This window comes from Colobus angolensis, unplaced genomic scaffold, assembly GCF_000951035.1.
Source record: "Colobus angolensis palliatus isolate OR3802 unplaced genomic scaffold, Cang.pa_1.0 Scaffold220, whole genome shotgun sequence".
Taxonomy (NCBI): Eukaryota; Metazoa; Chordata; class Mammalia; order Primates; family Cercopithecidae; genus Colobus; species Colobus angolensis.
The window spans coordinates 2,520,219-2,536,143 of record NW_012115378.1 but is presented as its reverse complement, the minus strand read 5'-3'; the positions used below and the strand labels follow the sequence as shown (position 1 = coordinate 2,536,143).

The 15,925-nt window shown below is 39.8% G+C and overlaps 1 protein-coding gene across 3 annotated transcripts; it reads right to left on the bottom strand.

Annotated features, from left to right (window-relative positions):
- Positions 1 to 1,902: 1,902 nt before the first annotated feature.
- On the bottom strand, positions 1,903 to 15,055 carry ZNF24 (zinc finger protein 24). 3 transcript variants are annotated; one of them, XM_011943685.1, is made up of 5 exons: positions 14,859 to 15,055; positions 14,252 to 14,304; positions 9,871 to 10,373; positions 9,470 to 9,617; positions 1,903 to 7,415 (listed from the first exon to the last, which is right to left on the bottom strand). In XM_011943685.1, exons 3-5 carry the CDS (start codon positions 10,288 to 10,290, stop codon positions 6,877 to 6,879), a joined length of 1,107 nt encoding a protein of 368 aa, XP_011799075.1. In that variant the 5' UTR covers positions 10,291 to 10,373; positions 14,252 to 14,304; positions 14,859 to 15,055; the 3' UTR covers positions 1,903 to 6,876. The 3 variants fall into 3 exon arrangements, with proteins under 3 accessions (XP_011799075.1, XP_011799073.1, XP_011799074.1); XM_011943683.1 differs by lacking the exons at positions 14,252 to 14,304; positions 14,859 to 15,055 and adding an exon at positions 13,958 to 14,212; XM_011943684.1 differs by lacking the exons at positions 14,252 to 14,304; positions 14,859 to 15,055 and adding an exon at positions 13,948 to 14,050.
- Between the last annotated feature and the right edge of the window lie 870 nt (positions 15,056 to 15,925).

The window sequence follows — 15,925 nt, the reverse complement described above, 5'->3', positions numbered from 1 at the left end:
AGAAAACTGCCAGTCTCTGTCTGAGCCCCATTCCTTGTGCTGTGGCCTGGAACCTCTCCCCAAGCAAGTAAATGGGCAACCCAAGTTTGCCTCATTTGTTTTTTGTCTCTCGTGAATCCCATCTTCCCATTCCTTGCCTCTGTCTGCTATGCTACATTGATGTGAGCTCACATCAATTTATTTGATATTTAATATCAAAATAAATAATTGATACTTTATTTATTCAGGCAGGTTAGATCTGATCCCTGTCCTCCATCTTGGCCTGAAGGTTTTTGTGTGATAAAAACAGCGTATTTTTATGTTAATTAGAAAAGTTCAGAAGACAGGAAAAATTGATAATGTGGGAAAGGTGAGGATTATTGGAGTATGTCTTTCCATAGGTGTGAGAAGACAGCTTGGATCCAGTGGAGAGGTTAGCCTTAGGCAGAAGCAGACAGTTGATCTAAAGTTCAGAGGAAAGAAGGAAGCCATATATAAACACAGGTTTCTAAATATGTATTTGTTTTCTAAATATGTATTTGTTGTAAATAATGGTGTGATATAGATGGGGAGAGGTATATAGAACAATTTGTTTTCTAAATATGTATTTGTTGTAAATAATGGTGTGATATAGATGGGGAGAGGTATATAGATAGAACATTTATATAGGTGTATAGAGAACAAAAAATGTTACCGGGATGTTATTAGGATTATGGATTCCGGTGACTTTTTGGGTGATTTTTACTTCTAAACTTTTCCTATTACCTTTGTAATATGTAAAGAAACATTTTAAGAATTTAGATAAACTAGTTGGAGACTTAGTTTTGTTCAGCTGTTCTCAGCACCTTGTCACATTACTCGTTTGCTCAAAACCTCTAATGGTCTCTCATTACATTCAAAGAAAGTTATAGTTCCAACAATGGCTAACCAGGTCCTCCATGATCCAGCTTCTCCCTGCCACCCTCACCATTTGTCTTTGGCCTCAGCTAGTTTCCCCCATATTCATTCTGCTGTAGCCGTACTGGCCTCTTTGCTTTCTTGAACAAATGAGGCATTGCTCCTACATCAAGTTGCTTTGCAGTTGCTGTCTGCATGCCTGGAACAGTCTCCAGTCTCATGGCTTGCTTCCTTATACTATCTTTTCTCCAGTGTCACTTTCTCAGTGAAAACCTTTCCCGGCCAACCTATCTAAATTGCACTCTTTCCTTCTTGACATTTTGTATCACTTTCCTATCTTCTCCCTAACCACTTGTCATCATATGACATACAATATGCTTTTTTGAAAAACTGTTTCTCATTTACTTTGGGTTTTCCACTGCCATGTATAGTTTTTCACACACACAAGCAACAGACGTAAATCCCAGAACAGTGCCTGACCCAGAGTGCGCACGTGTTGAATAAAAGCTTGCAAAACGTTTTGCTCAATTTTGAAAGACATCTCTTTGAAAACTCCATCTTGGGAGATGTCATTAATCAGAGGTGCCAGATGACATAGAGCACTGCCACATTTCCGGCCACATAAAAGAGCCCACACGGTGAGGCTGCTCAGGTCTGTGTGTATTCATTCAGGTCTTGAGTCCACAGGCCTGAGAATGAAACAAAGAGCCAGAGAACCATGGAGTTGGGATGGAGGTCATTGGAAGGGCTCCAAGGGTTGCATACAGGGGATGTCTGAGGGGAATCCCCCAAGAACAATGGTAGGAGATGGGTCCAGCTCTCAGCAGTGTAACCCTTAAAGTCCCAGGTGAATGAGTCTAAAGGAAGAGTAAGAAGAGACCTGCCAAAGAGGCAACTGTGTAAAAGGCTGTTCATCCACATTCCCAACATCAGTGTTCTGTTACTATTGGAATGTAAAGTATATGTGTGTGGTGTGTGTTATAGGGAGAGTGGAGTAACAAATGGCAAAAGTTGACAGAGGCCAAATCATGGAAGGCCATGCTAATTTTATTAACTTATATAGTGCATAAAGTCTAGAATTTAAAATTACAAAGGTTTTCTACAAATCAATAAGAAAATACAAATAACCTATATTAATCAGAACAGAAACCCAATTCAATTATCTTAAACAAGAAAGGGACTTTATTGGCTCACAAAACTTTAAAGTCCGGAGGTAGGGCAGGCTTTAGGCACAGCTGGATCTAGGGCCTCCAGAAAAATGACATCAGAACTTAGTTCTCTTTCCATTTCTGCTAGCATCCGCGTTTCTCCTCAGACAGACTCTCTCCACATGCACAAATTCAGGTTTACATGGTCCTTGATTCCTGGGATCTCCATAAAGCCTTCTTTCCAGTAGTCCCAGCAGAAGTTCTGTTGAGGGTTCTCCTTAGCCTGGCTTAAGTTATATACCCATTCTTTAATCATTGTGGCTAGGAAGCTGTGGGACTCAGGAGGCCAGGCCTGGTCATGTACTCACCTAAGCCACAGGGAATGGGTTCCCCACAAATAAATAAGGGTTGTATTACTAGAAGATGGGGAAGGAGATGCTGAACAAACAGTAACAAGATACCCACACATAACCCAATAGAAAGCAGGTAAAGGATACAAACAATCCACAGTAAACTATAAATGGCCAATAAACATGAAAATAACCCCAATCTCACCATTTTTTTTTTAATAGGGAAATGCAAAATAAGAAAAGATTCTTTTTCACCCAACAGACAAAAACTATCAAGTGTAGGTATGGTTATATGGGAAAATGAACATTTTCCATACAGTTGGTGAAAATACAGTTATGAAGGCCTTTGGGAAGACTAAAGGTGGACAGAGAACAAACCCTTTGACACAACAATCCACCTTACTGGACTCCAGACTAAAGAAATATTCACACACATGCACAAAGACATCTCAATAGGATGTTTACTTTGGCAATGTAATAGCGAGAGGAGAAAAAATTAAGGGAATAGTTAAGTACTGGCATTTTCATAGTATTTAATCATATTCAACCATTAAAGAAATGTAAAGACCTGTTATCTTTTTTTGAGACCAAAAGCTACAGAATATGAGATCCTATTTATGTAAAAAGTATTTTTATGTTATGTATATTTGCATGGAAAGGTGACTAGAGGATGTATGTTAAACTGTGGTGAAATGTGATTGGTAGCATTGGAGAAAAGGTCTCTCTATTCAAAGAACTGTGTTATTATTTTTCATACAATGAGAAGGTAGTCATTACACTTTCATAATTAAAAAAAGAAAAATGGGCAAAAGCAATTCATAATAGGAAATGCAAATGGCCAACAAACATGAAAAGATGTTCCTCCTCATCAACATTCAGAGAAAAGAAAGAAATTTTGCCTATCAAATTGGCAAACATTTTTAAGGATTCAGGGTTGGCAGACTGTAGGCAAACAGGCATTCTTACTAATGATGGAGTTGTAAATTGGTAAAATCTTTTTGGTACTAGTTCTCAAAACTGAAAACGTGAAATCTGATCCAATAAATTTCTAGTTATTCATCCTACAGAAATACCCACACAATTAGCAAAATACATGTACAGGAAAGTTAACTACACCTTTATCTATAGTGAACCTAATTATCAATCCATAGGGGATTAAATAAATTACAAAATATTCATGCAATGGAATAGTATATAGTTATGAAAAAAGAACATCTTCAATGTGGACAGAGAGGAGGCAAGTCTCAGTGTAGTGCATGTGAAATGGGGTTATCTCCTACTTTATATAGTAGCTGAGGATTAAGAGTTAATCCACGATAAAGCACTTCAAATAGTGCCTGTCACAGCAACCACAGGTGTCAGCTATTAACACATTATTGATTAAATAAGTATATGCCTAAATCTGGAAGAACAACAAACCAAATTATCATGACTTCTGGGTAACACTGTGAAAGGACATACCCTTTTTCATTTTACATTTCCGCACTGTAAAAAATTCAAACCAGCAATGTATAATAGCTTTCACATTTGTTAACCATAAACACAAATTTATCGAGGTTTAATAGCCACCACCCATGGCATGGTGAATATGTCCCTGGAGTCTACAGAACCAGATGTGAGTTTTATCTCTAGGCCACATGCAAGTCACATGATCTCTGAATCTTACTTTCCTAGTCTACAAATGTGAGATAGGTACAGTGTCTTAAGCCAATGCCTAGCATGCAGATTATTTCAGTACATGTAACCCTCCCTTCAATTTACATGAATATGAGACATACTGCTAAAGATCAACAAGTACCAACTGGGTATGACTACAGAGAGCTTAACCTCCAAGAAAGCCAGAAGAAAAAACCAGCAAATGCTCAGTGGCTACTGGGCAAGTATCAGCAGTCTGCATGACCTAAAATGACTGCTCATTTGCTAACCAGATGTTCTGGCGATGCCACTGCTTGGCAACTGCCATATCACCACTTCATCAGAAGCTAGGCACTCCCCCAAATTTCTAAGATTATCTGTGTGGGTAATAAATGATTGTGTGGATGGAATTTTAAAAATCACTACAGAGTATTCAAAATCAATTTGTATAGTGGGGACTAAGCCTAACCAGAGAGAGAAAGTACACATCTCATCATTTCCTCTTCTTGTGTGCTACCATCCAGTTTGTTTTGGTCCAGTCCCTTTTCCCCACAGAGCTTTGCCTTAGCCTCAGAATCCTTTCTGAACAATGCAGATATTAGAGCTGCCAAGACAAAGACAGTATTTGCCAACCCTAATACTACTTTTTCTACACTCACATTACCAAATATCTTTGGCATTTATGACAAATCTACCACAGGGAAGCTTCCTTGTATATAGGAACCATATACGATCTTAAAAAGCATGACATAACAGCCATTGAGAGGTTGCTCCCTTCTTACCTACTCTGATACAAGAATTCTGTCATCCCAGCTGTCTTCCAAATATGCCACCTCAAAACCTACTTGGAAAGAAGCCAGTTATAAATAAATAAATCACATCATTTATCTTAAAGCAGAGGAGTTTATAGCTTTATTGGACATTGACTTGTTTTCCCTCAGCCACAGAGAAAAAGACCCAAACAAAAGTCCCTACATTTTCTTGTATAACTTAAAATACATTATATCATTACTACATATTTATACTTCAATAAATCTTAATCTATAAAGCACATTTTTTATAATTGTTATCAGAAAACCTATAAACAAGCTCCATTCTGCCTCACTTCTCCAACCAGCTGGCCTTGCATTTATTACTATGCTTTTTAATAGGCTCACGCAAAATCTCACCTTCCATTTTTAAACTTGATCCAAGCACCAGATATAACCAAAATCTCTGAACTAGGAAATATTTGTATTCACATGGGTCATTTTCCACACAATGATGCCCATTATAAAAAAGCCTCCTCTCATATTCTATATTTTAACTTCCAGAGTTTTCCACTCAACAGTAGAACCACAGTACTTGGAATTCTCAGCCAAGGAGTATATAATCCTACTACTACAATGTATTACTTTAATACATTTTTAAAAATGTGTTAAGACTGAAAATTAAAAAAAAATTCAATTCTGATAGGTTAATAAACTAGTTAATAGTCTAGTTGCTTATTTTTTAAATAGAACAGTCCGTTCAACTTAATATGTAGGTACAACCTCAATGCTATTAAGAGATTGATTAGTTCTTTAAAAAGATTCACAAACTTCCAAATTGTGGTAAGAGTATCGTGGACTCACCTCTGAAGAACACTGGAGAGCGAGCTAGCTCTTTGAGCCAAGTCCTCCTCCCCCTCCAAATACAACACCCTGGTAAAAGAACTATAGTTCTGGGAACCTCACAGGTGACCTCCCCTGAGGAATGCTCAGACAAGGGGAAGAGGCTAACTCACATAAAACAGCAAACCCCTATGATTTACAGTGGAAGAATACCTACCTACTTATGGTAGGATTACAGTACCTAGCACAGTGCCTTGTCGGTAGAAAATGTTTAATAAACGCATGGCTGCTTTTTTAGCCTGATGTTCAACCCTTTTGTACCAAAGGAATAAAAAATAGGTAACCTGATACTTGTCCACCTGTCAGGGAATTTTCTATCCTTAGCAAAGATGAAGGCAAAATAATGATGAATTTGATCATCTTTTTCTAAAAGCCATGACAGACCATTACCCTTATGTTTACATTTGCCCTTCAACACTGCCATCCACTACAAATATTTCCCTAGTGTTATAATAATTTCTACCTTATTTTACAATTGTCTATTGTTTAGACTGTATGCTTTTTAATAATATATGGGAAAACATTATTTTCATTAGTAAGATGACTCCAAATTATAGAGAGGATGAGTAGCTTTTGAATTTTCCTGAAATTCTTGATACACTTCAATTCTTAGATCAAAGTATTTGTGTATCTTCCCCAATCAAGGTGTTCCATTCACTTTTTGATGTTTTATCACCATCACTTCTTATCTGAGATCTTATGGCTCATTTTGAGGCTCTTAGCCATCCATTATCCTCTATTTTCTCAAATGCATATTCAAATGAGGTAAAAGGAAACAAGAGTAAATTTTTAAAAGATGGTTTAAAATGGTTTTCAGACTGTAATTCCTGTTGCCTTTTTATAAGGGAATGTATCCTTATAAAGAACATTTCAATGATCAATGCAGAAATAACATATTTGTCTTTAAAAAAAAGGAAACTTTCAAGAAAGGGACAATGAATCAGGTAGTTCATTATTTGGAGAAGAGAGACATAAACATCACATGGAAAATTTAGGCATTCAGACCTGAATTAAGTTTAAAATTTCAGTTTCTAGGCAGGTACGACACCATTTCTTTCAAGATAAAATCATAATGGTGAGTGAAGATTTTTACATTTCCCAGTGGATTTTCTGACAGTCAATAGGGAAAAAACTATTCTGCATCATTTCATATTTTAAATTTTGTCTTCATTTCTGAAGAAAAAGACCTGAGTGCTGATTTTTTTTTTCAATTACTTAAACTTTCACAACATTCAGAAGTTTTTCTGCATTGTGTCTTCTCTGATGTCTAAAAAGATTTGAGCTTTGACTATACGATTTCCCACACTGAACGCATTCATAAGGTTTCTCCCCAGTATGGATTCTCTGATGATTAATAAGCCCCGAATTCTGGCTAAAGGCTTTTCCACATTCAAGACATTTGTAAGGTTTTTCTCCAGTGTGGACTCTCTGGTGTTGCACAAGAATGGAACTTCGGCTGAATGCTTTCCCACACTCAACACATCCATAAGGTTTCTCCCCACTGTGAATTCTTTGATGAAGAATAAGGGCCGAGCCCTGACTGAAGTGTTTTCCACATTCATCACATATATGTTGTTTCTTTCGAGAGGGATTTCTCTTTCTTTCAAACCTGCCCTTGGGGAAACAGGTTTCTCCATATTTAAAAATCTGAGGAACACCCATATTGAGAGTACCAGGAACTTCATGGGATTCTACTGCTGAAGGAAGCTCCTGCTTTGGAGCTAGTGCTCCATTTTCAGTCCTACCATCATCATCTGAAAAAAACAGAAAATGTAAATATCATTCATTACCTATTAAGGGAAAAAGAAACCTAAAAAAAATTTTTTTAATGAATTAAATAGCTTGTACACATCTATAAACCACTCTGAAACTGGTGTTAAGGCCTGTTCTCAAAAAAGAAAAATGAAATTACTCTGAAATAAAAGTATAACATCATGATATATCTGAATAAAACATAGGCAAGTGGTTTATAAATGGTAGTCAGGAAACAAAGGGCAGAAAGATGGTAGATTCTAAGATGGTTAGGGAGATAGTCAGTTATGTGGCTAGGTATGGATGAAACGGTGTAAGAATAAAAATAAAATAAAACTGGCCACTAGGAAATCATTGTAATGTTCTTTTGCTTTGAGAAAGGGAGACATTACATCAAAATACAAAGACATAAATTTAAAAAACCTGTCAGAAAGTGGCTATTTCTGAAATGAACAAGACAAGTCAGGTCACAGCCAATGTTAGACTAAAAGCAGAACACAGGAGTCTTGACACGAAGGGGCTGAAGATAAGCTGGGGGCATCTTGTGTTAACCAAACACATGACATAAAAATTCAGTATGCCCCTAACAAATGAAAGTTTTCCAATAAAAGAAGCTTGCCCCATGTGATATTTGTCATGGTACTTAGAAAAATGGTTATTTCTAAGCCAGTGAAACATGTCCAATGAAAGAAAAGCCTGAATTACCAACAGGCAGTAGCATCACTCACATGCAGGCAGAGATAACAGCAAGTGTCATTTGACTTTTCTGAAACTTTATGCCTTAAGGAGTAAAGATACAGTTAATCTAGGGTTAGCAACTGCCTTCAGTGAAGAGGGAAATAGTAAATAATTAACAAAAAGATAAAGTCAGGAGATAAGGCTGAGAGAGAGACTGAAAGGTTAGAGGACAGTGAGGCTTGGACACTTGAAAAACAGAGGAGTGAGTTTGAAGATTAAGTGGAGAAAAACAGCACACAGGAAACAGAAATTGCCAAGTGTGGAAGAGACTAGACAGCTGAAATAAGGCTATTTAAACATAGGTGAAAAGTCACTCTAAAATTCAGATGAGAGAAGTTGAAAATATCAACCCCATATATCAAGAATGATGCTTCTCAAATGTTACTGCACAGAAGAATGTCCCATTGAAACATGTAAAACTGCAGATTTTCAGCAGACTTCAGCCCCATCCCAAAAGTTCTGATTGGCTGGCACTGTCCCCTCAGATGTGAAGAAAACCTGCTCAGACCTCATTCGGTGACATATAAGCACCATCTCCAACTACCTCAAGGAATGATTACTAAAGCAGAGTCAAACAAAATTTCATTTTAGTTCACATAAACATGAGAAAGCAATCTAGCAGTTTTAGGAATATACTGGGCCATATCAAAGGATACACATAAGTATATGGTGTTAATGGCCAATATATTGGGAAAGACCAGTCTCATGAATTAATACAACTTTGAGCTTTTAGAAAAGCTTTTTCTGCATTTAAAGCATGTTACAGCTAAGAAGGCTTTTTTTACGTAAATACTTAGAAAAAGGAAAAAAATTACTCCAAATATAATTTTTACAAAAGAAGCTTCTTAGAAGAAAATGACTCCAGGTAGACGTTGAAGAAAATCAGAAATAAATATTTAGAAAGACTTCAGTGATACACAACAGAGAGATGAGAAGAGGTTTTCAGGTAAGCTTACTGTACCAATGGAATTAGGCAGGAGACTGAAAGTAAAAGGATGGAAAACGGATGACAAGTAATACTGAATGTAAAATAGAGGGACTTGGTCCATGGGTGGGTGCTGGCTCAAAGTAAGGCAAATGCTAGCCTGACATGGGCAACTCTTTTTAGGAAGGAAACTGAAATGGAAGAAAAAGCTGAAGATGTTAATGTCTAGGAATAAAAGATCTGAGGCCAGCAAAACCAACTTAATCAGAAAAAAACTGAGATCTTAGATTAAGAGTGATATGATCCCCCCCACCAGTGAGAACAAGCAAAGTTCTGAACAAACGGCCTACGCTCTCTTTCACCCTCTAGTCCACACAGAGTTCTGGTCCTCACCACAGTGCCTTAGGGAATGGAGCTCCCACGATGCCCACTTGAGCTGGTTCTCCACAGCATCAAGCTCAGAACTTGGTAATCCCTGAGCTTCTTCTTGAGATACCATGTCTTCTACTAGTACTTCCCGTTTTCGTCGACGGAGAGAAACCTGGAAACAGAAAGATGTGATTCAGAGAAGGAACTATAATGAGAATCAGAACTAAAAACATGTAAGAGAAACCCCATAAAACAAATATTGCAGAAGCCTAGATGGCAAAGAAGCACAGATAACAGGGAGTGGTAGGGGCATGGGGGAAAAGGTATAAACATAATTCTAACTTAGTTGAGTGGAATTAATTCAGCAGCTTTGTCTACTACTTTGCCAGTGCTTCTGACCGAGGAAATGACACAAGCAGGCTCACCGGTTGTCCAGGGTCATCAAGTTCACTCTCCAAATCCTCCAGCACTGTCACTGCCTCCTCTCCATTCTCTGGATGATGATCTCGAACCCAAGTCTGTAGCTCTTTGGGTAGAATGGCAACAAACTGCTCCAGCACTACCAGCTCCAAGATTTGCTCTTTTGTGTGCGTCTCTGGCCTAAGCCACAGACGGCAAAGTTCTCGGAGCTGGCTCACAGCCTCACGGGGCCCAGGTGAATCCTGGTATCCAAACTGCCTGAATCGCTGTCGGAAAATCTCTGGGTCTGGGAGATGGTTCCAGGGGATACTTGATCCCTCTTCGCCATCAGGATCCTCCTCCAACTTCACTCTCAGAATTTTTTCCTCTTCATCTGGAGTTGGGATGATAAGTATTGAATCTTCTTCCACTGACTGTGCAGACATTCTGATTTATAATATTTCAAGAAAATACAACTGAGGCAGAATATAAGCCTCAGGGCAATACCCCGTTTTCTTCACAGGCACTCCTGAGGCACAAGAAATAAAAGATATATAACTAAGCAAAAATATCCTAAGAATTTGGACTTACACTGATAAAAATAAAAGATACTTGTTCTTTGCCGGAGTTAAAAATTCCAGTCAATAACCTACACCAGAATTGGCAAACTACAGCTTCGCGGTCAAATCTAGCCTGTCACCCATTTCTGTACAACATTTGCACCAATAATAATTTTCACATTTTTAAATGGCTGTGGTCTTCACCACAGTGCCTTAGGGAATGGAGGTCCCTAAAATCAAATGAATACCTAATGATATTTAGGGAATGGAGCTCCCCAAAGTCAAATGAATACCTCATGACACATGAAAATGATACGAAATTAACATGACTGTGTCCATAAAAAATTGTACTTACTCATACTTCACGCTACAATAGCAGAGTTGAGTAGTTTCAACAGACTAGATGGCCTAAAAAAACCCAACACAGTCATGCACTACAAAATGATGTTTGGGTCAATGAAGGACCTCATAGATGACAGTGCTCTCGTAAGATTATAATGGAGCTGAAAAATTCAAGATTCACCTAGTGACACTGTAGCTGTTGTAAGATTAATGCATTACTCACATGTTTGTGGTGATGGTGGTGTAAACAAACCTGTTGTGTTGCCAGTTTAACACATACAGTTATGTATGACACATAAAACTTGATAACAATAAACGACTATGTTACTTGTTTATGTATTTACTATACTTTTCATACTATACTATTTTAGAGTGTGCTCCTTCTACTTATTAAAAAAAAGTTAACTGCAAAATGGCCTCAGGCAGGTCCTTCAGGAGCTATTATAGAAGGCACTGTTATCACAGAGATGACAGCTCCATGCCCGTTACTGCTCCTGAAAACTTTCCAGTGGGACAAGATACGGAGGTAGAAGGCAATGATATTGGTAATCCAGACCCTGTGTAAGCCTAAGCTAATGCACGTGTTTGTCTTAGTTTTTAACAAAAAAAGTTCCAAAAGGAAAAAAAAATAAAAACTGGCTAGGTTAGGAGGCTGAGGCAGGAGGATCACTGAAGACCAGGAGTTCAAGGCTCCACTGAGCTATGATCGCACCACTGCATTCCAGCCTGGGCAACAGAGTGAGACCCTGTCTCTAAAAAATGAATTTAAAAATAGCAAAAAGCTGGGCCTGGCGCAGTGGCTCACACCTGTAATCCCAGCACTTTGGGAGGCCGAGGCGGGCAGATCACGAGGTCAAGAGATCGAGACCATCCTGGCTAACATGGTGAAACCCTGTTTCTACTAAAAATACAAAAATTAGTTGGGCGTGGTGGCTCGCGCCTAAGTCCCAGCTACTCGGGAGGCTGAGGCAGGAGAATTTCTTGAACCCGGGAGGTGGAGGTTGCAGTAAGCCACGATCACGCCACTGCACTCCAGCCTGGTGACAGAGCGAGACTCTGTCAGCAAAAAGCTTACAAAATAAGGATATAAATATATTTATACAGCTGTACAATGTGTTTGTATTTTAAGCGAAGTGTTATCACAAAAGAGTAAAAACGTTAAAAAAAAATGTAAGTTTGTAAGTGAAAAAGTTCCAGTAAGCTAAGGTTAATCATTGAAAAAAAAAGTTTTCTTAATAAATTTAGTGTAGCCTAAGTGTTCAGTGTTTATATAATCTATACGAGTGTACAGTAAAGTCCTAGGCCTCCGAATTCACCACTCACTCACTGACTTCTTAGAGCAACTTCCAATCCAGCAAGGTCCATTCATGGTAAGTGCCCTGTACAGGCATACCTTTTTTTTTTTTTTTACACCTTTTATATCATCTTTTACTTATTTTTTCTATGTTTTGATACACAAATAATTAGCACTGTGTTACAATTCTCTACAGTATTCAGTACAGCAACATGCTGTACAGGTTTGTAGCCTAGGCACAATAGGCCATACCAGATAGCCTAAGTGTGTAATAGGCTACGCCACCTAGGTTTGTGTAAGTACATTCTACGACGTTCGCACAAGGATGAAACAGCCTAACACATTTCTCAGACCGTAGCACTATCGTTAAGTTATGCATGCCCTTATTTACTATATGGCCACTTACAGAAAAAGTCTGCCAATCATGACCTACTAAGACGACAAACCCTATGTCAATAATCAAAAGAATCCAAGTAAGAACTAGACTACTTCAGTGCTTTCTAAATGTGCGTGACCCTGGAACGCATTATTTGCAATTCAGGATTGGTGTTTCCTGACATACACACGTCAACCAAAACGAAGGTTTGCTTTATTATTATGTGCTTAAAAAAATTTTAACCACTTAAAAAATATTTTTAAGGTATTTAAGAACTCCTTGGACTTAAAATATATGTGAAAAAAATGTTCACTTGCTGAGTAACAGATTACATAATATTGAAAAGATCATATGTGAAAAACAAATCACATAATTTTGAAAAATTATCTTGCACATAATACGTAAATATTCAGTCTTCCACCACACCATACGTACATTTATATTTATAATGATAGGCATTAATCACAGAAAATTCTATTAAGAAAAGGCACTCGCATAAGCACCTTAACTTCTTGCAGTGGTCCAGTGTCTTGTCCTTACACTGGATGACTCGCAGTTTCCCCAGCTTCTACCTTCAGGGAAACTGTATGCTGTTTCTGGACCTTTATTATTTGCACTATCACGCCCGTGCTGTTGTTTACGACACATACTAGCAATGAGCCATGCAGCCTATTCTAGTTATTTACTCAGGGCCCAAATTCTGAACAACAACTTAAAAAAACTTACCGTAACCCAAGCAAGATGAAGACTGGAATCAGAAAAGGCCTTATCAGACAAGTAATACATAATGGTTTAATTAAATACCCTGGAGTGTGGTGGCCTTATAAATAAGGTCTAGCCAACATTGATTTGTTCCTATTCCAAGACCCTGCTTATCAACGGTGCAACTATTTCTACATAAATTTCTCTTCCTTTTATGCTGTAGAGCATATTGTTTGTGGGAAATGGAGGGAAGGCCGACGGTCCCGACAATGTTTGGTCAGGGCACCTCGTTCCAGGTGATCGCCCACCTTACTGCTGCAAAGACCCGCTGTGTACCCTGATCCCGGCCAGTCCTCTAGCCCCTCTTCCCAGCACTCAGGACCGCGGATTTCAGATGACCAAAGATCACCCTGTGACAACAGCGTCGGAACCACGGCACTTCCGCCTGCGGCCGGTGGGACTACAAGTCCCAACAGCCCCGCGCAAGTCTCGCCCCACAACCACCTCCTCCCAACACGACTCCCAGAACCCTCCGCGAGACGCCAGGGCCTCGAAATAGAACAAAACCGGCCGCGGGGGGAGGGGGAAGGTGAGGGTCTCGGAGGACAGAGGGGGATAGAGAGCTCTCTGCAGACGCCTAAGACCCAAGCAAGCCTGCCGCCTACCTCTCCCCGCCCCACAACTGCTAGGCGCGGAGACCGCGGCCTGTTACCCGCGCCTCCCGGGAAGCTGAGGAAGGTCCCGGGAAGGCTTCCCCGCCGGCTCCTGCTAAGAGGTCCGCAGACCCTAGCCCGGTGTCCCCCTCCCTTTCATAACGTTCCCCGCACACCGGCACAAACCTCTGGCTCAGGAACCGCAGCAGCTTCGCTGTCCACGGCAGACGCAGAAACGCCGTTCACAAGCCTTTTCCCAGAAGCCCCCGGCACGGGCTGCTTCCGGTCTGCGGGCCTGAGGAGGCGGGGAGAGGTAAAGCCCACGTTGCCATGGAGAAGCGCCCCAGGCGGGGGAGGGGCGGCCCCATGACAATGACCGCATTGAGGCTGCGCTTGGCCTTGCGCCTCGAACAGCCTAGCGTCCTCTGGACCGTTTAAAAGAAAAAAAGTAGAGGACTCTACCATTAACATAGTCCTTACAGTTTCGCAAGCCCTTTCACGTGCATTATCTTGTGGATCCTCTCAGTAATCCCCTGCAAGAAGGAATAAAAGCGAGTATTTGTGAAAGCTTACTACATTGTGCCAGGCGCTCTCGTCGTGCTTTACATGTCATTTATTTTTTCACAAATAAATGATGTAGGAACTTTCATTATCCCCATTTCACAGCTGAGATAGTTGAGACACAAATACAGTAAATAACTTGACAAGAGCTCACAACTCATTTGTGGGTAGCAAGATTTGAAACCAAGACGTGATTCAAATCTTTGGCTCCCACAAGTTATGTCACGGAGCTTTATTCTGACCTATTTATCTGTCAGGAAAACTAGATGAGACAGGTTAAGGGTTTTGGCAGCGATGTCACGGTGAATTTGTAGAATGCATGGTCATCTTCAAGCTGGGCATTTTATACCATAAAACAGCTGCTGACACAATCATTTATTACAAATCAGACCACTTCACTCCCCTATTTAAAGCCCTCCAATTTATGCCATAATAATTTATGACATAAAAACTCCTTATAATGTCTTGTAAGTCCCCCGTGGTCTGTTGCCTGCCCGCACCCCCAGACCCTGGAGCCCCCAGTCACCTCAGCTCTTCAGCTCCGTGTGGCCCAAGATCCTCAGCCTCACCGCCAGCCTTTCATGACACATGACCCTTCATGGCACTATTATTAATGGAAGTAATCTCATTTATTTACTTGTTTTTTGTTTTGTTTTGCCTTTAAGTTCCTTCAGGGCAGGGACCTTGTCTGTCTTGTTCACCACAGCATCCCAGCCTAGACCCCGGAAGCTGACTGCCTGGTAAATAGAGAACACAATAAATGTTTGTTGAATAAATAAATGAATTGTGGGATGGTTACATCGCTGCCTTTAGTTAGGTCACATGATTGGCATCAGACACCACACAAAGGAGCCCTGTTGTTTAAGGACTGGTCAAAAGTGTAGATCCAACCTAACAGAAGCATTTCAAGTTCTCAGGCTTTGACTTTTTGCCTCATTCGGGAAAACGCCCTCTGCAAAGTGCCGTCAGGCTCTGCTGGATTCGTGCATGAAGAGAGCAAGTGAGCCAGCAGCTGATGGTATACCGCTGCTTTTCATTCCGACCAGAGCTTTTCTCACAATCCGTGCTAACACTTCTCTCTTCATTGCAGGAAGCTTCAGAAATCCAGCCTTTTCACTCTGCTACTTGGATACGGCCCCCAAGCAGCTTGGCTGCTCTTCCCAACTTCTCCCTCTTTTCTGATTCATAAAGGCTAGCTGAAGTCATTTTTGTTTTATGAGTTTTTAGATCTAATTAATGTTGGAAAACAAAAATCTCAAACGAAACCTTGGGGAAGTTAAAAATGTTGCAAAGTTTTACAAAACCCTTTTCCTGTGATTATATTCTGTTTGTTTTTGAGACAGGGTCTCGCTCTGTCACCCAGGATGTAGGGCAATGGTGAAATTTTAGCTCACTGTGGCTTCGACCTCCCAGACTCGGTGATCCTCCCACCTCAGCCTCCTGAGTAACTGGGCATTTTATACCATAAAACAGGTGCTGATGTGATCATTTAAAATTACAAATCAAACCACTTCACTCTCCTAATTAAAGGCCTCCATTTTATGTTGTAATAATTTATCTTGAAATGCTTGTGGAAGGCTGGACTTACACTTT

Bases quoted from the DNA above. Each gene is read 5' to 3' on its own strand.
- ZNF24 (XM_011943685.1), bottom strand. From the start codon at position 10,290: ATGTCTGCACAGTCAGTGGAAGAAGATTCAATACTTATCATCCCAACT. The intron at 9,618-9,870 runs GTGAGCCTGCTT...TTCTGTTTCCAG, and splicing joins TTGATGACCCTGGACAACCG to GTTTCTCTCCGTCGACGAAA. The intron at 7,416-9,469 runs GTGAGGACCAGA...TGTTTTTTTCAG, and splicing joins CCATTCCCTAAGGCACTGTG to ATGATGATGGTAGGACTGAA.